Source organism: Salvia hispanica, chromosome 1 (genome assembly GCF_023119035.1).
Source record: "Salvia hispanica cultivar TCC Black 2014 chromosome 1, UniMelb_Shisp_WGS_1.0, whole genome shotgun sequence".
NCBI lineage: Eukaryota > Viridiplantae > Streptophyta > Magnoliopsida > Lamiales > Lamiaceae > Salvia > Salvia hispanica.
The window spans coordinates 10845024-10850361 of NC_062965.1; the positions used below are offsets into that span (position 1 = coordinate 10845024).

The 5338-nt window shown below is 32.3% G+C and overlaps 1 protein-coding gene across 1 annotated transcript; it reads right to left on the reverse strand.

Annotated features, from left to right (window-relative positions):
- Positions 1-2258: 2258 nt before the first annotated feature.
- On the reverse strand, positions 2259-2867 carry LOC125186917. Its single transcript, XM_048083409.1, has one exon. It carries the CDS (start codon positions 2865-2867, stop codon positions 2259-2261), a length of 609 nt encoding a protein of 202 aa, XP_047939366.1.
- Positions 2868-5338: the final 2471 nt, after the last annotated feature.

The following is a 5338-nucleotide window of genomic DNA, read 5'->3' on the forward strand; positions in this document are numbered from 1 at the left end:
ACTTTGACTTATCAATATGTGAGAGTTTGTATTTAACTCAAGTTCATGATATCTTAGGTGGTAGTAATTGAATATTCCAATACCTTCATGTTATTCAATTACTACCACCCAAGATATCATGAACTTGAGTTAAATACAAACTCTCACATATTGATAAGTCAAAGTGGCGTATGACTGAATAAACAATATTGATATTAATTCCATAGACTAGAAAATAATAAAATTTCTGAAATATATTCTTACAGTAGATAGCAATAAAGAATACATTTAATATTAGATCCTTTCAGTGCTTTACCACACTGGTGTAACTAATCTCATCTTAGGTAAGAGAGAATTATCACAAACACCGCAACCGTACCAATAGGTAGCCAAAACCTATCTAGGTTGTGAATACGTTTTTCTTCTTACTAGATCTGGCCAAGTCCCCTACTGGAAAACTCATGAGGAGATTCATTGACTTGATTCTTAGTAAAAAGCCTTAGACTTGTTTATCATATTTCAATAATAAACCATTATATTATATTATTTATTCTCATAATTAGGTAAACAAGTGGATGTGGCGTTTCTCGTATACATGCACAAGCTGACTGTACAAAGGCATGTATGCTCGAAGCATCTTTTAGTATACAAACCCCAACAATCTCCCACTTATACTCAAAGAATGCTTTCGAGTATACCTACCGCTTTATTGGCCTTGTGCTACACATTCACACACATTTTCTCCCACTTATACTCAAAGCAGGCTTTGGCCACTATGTACTCAAAACTATAATTCTTTAAAAGAATCTACCAACATAGTTTGCTAGAGTACATAAAACGAAAATATACTTGTAATTTATAACCTTAATTCTTGCTAAGGAGCACGATTATTTGACCAAAATATTTCTAGGCCCTTTGATCCAGTGGAATAATTTTATGTGCCTTTCTCAAGTGCACTTATACATATTCCTCTATCAAAATCCATTATTTTGATCCTTTTGAATTTCTACTAATTAAAGTAGAATACCTATAGCAATATATAAAGTTTTAATCATGTCGAATATGATTCCCAAAACTTTAATTATATATATCCCAATTTAACTTGGTATTATCCTTACTATATAATTTGTGATGAAAATTTATGTATGAACATAATTACCTCATCACAATGACTAATTGGAAATTAGTCCTTATGACAAAATAAAACCGAATGATTGCATTCTTTGTTTTATAGTCATAAATTCCAAGAGTTCATTTATTTAACCATTTGTTGTGAATTTTAGAAATACTTTCTTTGGAAACCCAAAAGTAATTCTAATTTTTAATAGCTAACTTGGAAATATCTTTTAATGTTATTAGAGTCTTAGAAAGTGTGCAATTCATCACTTCTTTCATTCTAGGGTGTGAACCCCTTTAACTCTATCAAACATTACCTTTATTCCAATTATGAATAATCTATGAGACAAAATTTAGCTCCCACTTTTAAAAGTAGAAAAATACCAGTCTCAATATTCTTTAAGGCTATTAAAACAATTTAAACAGTGTCTGGAGTTAAATTCACTCTAGTTTAATAAAACGAGCCATGACGCTCTTATTAAACACTTAGAATTTAATTTTTCATTAAGAAAAAGCTCTCACTATTTTAATTATCACTTTCACAACAAAATAAATAAAACAATAACTAATCAAATAGTCAACTCTAGGCTTGAAACATTAAAACAAATTTAATGTGCATACTATATTTACTATACAAGAACTTCTAGTATTTATAATAAATACTTATCTTGTTTCTAGTTGAATTTATTTTACTTGTCTTGTAATCAATCATTGTGATTATTTTTCTTACACCTTTATTTGAACAAACGCGATCATAAGATCATTTTATTTTGTATTGAATCCATGTCGAACATTAATGTTCTATTGACTCATCAACAAAATAATGGTTCAAAAGACTTAAGGATTAAAGAAACTTAATAATCAATATTTCTAGAAGAAAACTTAATAATAATTGAATCAACAATTTTAATCACAAGTAAACAGTTTTGATATTAACCATGTTACATTTGATGTCATAAATGATTGGATGATCAAAACTTCATTTATCTAATAATGAAAGCATTATAAAATGAATTGATAATCCAAAAACATAATTGATAAACTAGGAATAAAATTCCACATCAATAATCCATATGATATCAAAACCAAACAATATAAAAAACTCTTAAAATTCAACAATGTAAACATAAAAGCAAAAATAAACTCTTCTGACTTGAACATGGTCATCTCAAAAGTCCACCCCTTCTTTTCATCTTTGTTTGAGCAGTCACAAGCTTGTTATAAAGCTCCAAAAACGAAAACTTTTTGTCGCTAAACAAAATTTCATTTCTGACTTCATTAAAGCTATCTGGAAGCCCATCAAGGATCATTATCTGTTGGGTTTCTGGGTCAACTTTCCCCCCCGACAAGTGAAGTTCATTGAAGTAGCCAAGCATGACTAGGGCATATACCCCCACGTCTTGGCCCTCTTCAAATACATCATGCCTTAAATGCTTCACAGCGATACCAGCTCTTGCCTTAGAGGACTTTTCTTCAAACCACGTGGGCTTGTTGACCAACGGCCTTTTGGGTTTGTCAAACCTCTCAAGGGCATTGCCAACACCGGCTAAAACGAAGCCCTTGAGATGACATTCCGCGGTATGCCACTGATCACGAAACTCCTTGTCCTCTCCTTGTAGATGGTATGTGGGCGGACGATTCTTGCTGAGAATCAATCTCAAGTCATTGATCAAACGATCAACATCAAGCTTACTTTTCCATTCCTTAAACAATTCAGAGTCACGCTTCCTCGAACTAAGTATGGCATAGTAAATATCCCAAGTATCAATCATCTTTCGTTCAAGCTGAGAACAAACACCAATAATATAAACATGTAAAATTTCAAGGAATTGCAAATAACCACAAAACAATTCATCAATTTTTCATCCACAAAAATCAAGCACAAACGTTCTTCTACTAGGAAGCCGTGTCTTATTCATGCAAGAAATCCATTATTTTTACTTGCCACAATGTCGACAGATAGTCCAGAGACCATAAGAATGGCATGACTGACTAACACTGCTAAAGCGTATAACCACAAAATTAAGCACTAAGGATTCTTTACTTGTGCGTGAACTCCTCTAAAGAAAGGTCGAACCGGACAAGTATCTCCTCCTATAGCTCCCTCTAAGCATTATTAAAATACAATCCTTATAATTTCGTAGCAATATTGCTCCGGTAAAGACCAGTCGCGATATTACTGAAAAACTAATTTTACGATTTTAATAACCTTTATCTAGAGAAGTCCAAACTTACGAACTGGTAATGTTCCTCCCGTAAAGATAGGCCGGTCACTACTTCGCACTAAGACCAATTTTATGGAGGCCATATACAAACGTGTTGTAATTATCGCTTCATATTTTCTTGTTGGTGGTTTTAATAGTTTAATTATCACTTAAACAGATAAGGCAGGTATCCACATTCAAAGAATAATTAAACATGTACTAGCTATGCATGCAAGGCAATAAGTACATAGGCGATGCATGAGTTAAACTAGATTTTAACAAATAAAATCATAACTCAAATTAAATATCCATCATTCATCAATAAAACATGTAAACACATTTACATAAGGTTCACATAACCATAATGACGAAACTTGATCATTTAATTAAGCATCTAAAATAAATAGATAGAATTAAAATTCTATCTTCACATAAACAAGATTATCTAGACATTAAGTCCAATCTTAAACAATCATACATTATTAGTTAAAATAACGTATCTTGATTATTAGAATTACCTTTTAATACTATTAGGATTTACTTAGATAGAATTAATCCATCATTATCCTAAAGTTAATGTCTAGGTGTATATCATAAAAGATTAGCTAAGTCTCAATATAAAATGCCCACTTGGATATATAAATCCGCATTTATCCAATCAAGACAAAATCCATTTAAAACACACCAATTAAATTCGAGAATTAAAATTCTCATAGCTTTCATAAAATCACATGACAAGAAAAATCTTATTACATCTTTAATTCATATTGATGTTTTCTAGATGAAATAAAATTCACCTTCATCAAGATTAAAGACAAAATTCAACTTAAATAAATAATTAAGGATTTTAATAGCAAAATTAATGCTCTTTGAATTTCTCACGTCTTTAAAACAATTCAATGTTATCTAAATGAAACAAAATCATCTTCATCAAAATTAAAGATAAAATTCAAATTTTAAACTAGGAATTGAATTCCAATTAAAATCCAATTAATCATTTAAAACTTTAATAATTTAGGATTTTAGTAGTATGTTAATGCCAAATGAATTTTTCACTTCTTTAATTAAACTGACGTTATCTAGATGAAACAAAGTTCACCTTACATCAAATTAAAGACAAAATTCAAACTAGGAATTAGATTCCAATTAAAATCCATCCAATTATTATACATGTAATTTTAGAAAATTTTGAAGGTTTAAAACAATTGAAAGACTTATGTCTTTTCCTTAGGTATATTTCTAGGAAATAATTCCATAATACACCAATTAAAATTAAGACAATTTCAATTAAACCTTAAAATAAAACATGAAAGCATATAACGAGAATATTCTTTAAAATTCCATCCAATCATGGAAAAGCCAAAAATTAGATCAAACAAATAATGAATTTCCTTATGCTAATTATCATGATATTATCTAGATGGTAAGAATCCATCAAAATCAACTAATTAACAAATTAAGTCAATTATTGAGCTAATTATTCCAATTGGCAATTTTTAAAGAAGACAACAAAATCTCTTTAAATTAGAATCTTGATTAAACAAATAATTCATTCTAATTTACCACAAGTTATAGAATTTATTCTAGGTTTAGGATTTTAAACCACAATTATAAATAACTTGTTCATCAACAAACGAAAAACGAGAACGAAGAACGAGACGACGAGACGATGCAACCCAAAACCCTAATTATGGTTTGGGCCGCCACGGGCCTCGCAGCAGCCGCTGGTGCCGCGCTCGACTTCTGCTGTCTCCCGCAACTGCTGGCGCTGCTCCCACTGCAGCGTCGCCGCCTGCTGACCACCGCTGCCACTGCCGCTTCCACTGGAGCAGCCGGCTCAGTCCAGCAACGAAGACTTCCAGCGTTTGCAGACGTTGCTGCCATTGTAGCATCACTGCCGCTATGCACAAGCGTCGCTGCTGCCCGGAGAAGAAGCTGTTGTGACTCGGCTGTGCAGCCGCTGTCCGACGACGATGCAGCTGCTGTCCGGATCTGCAACTGCGAGGGCTGCCCGAAGACGATGCGGATCGCCGCTGCCT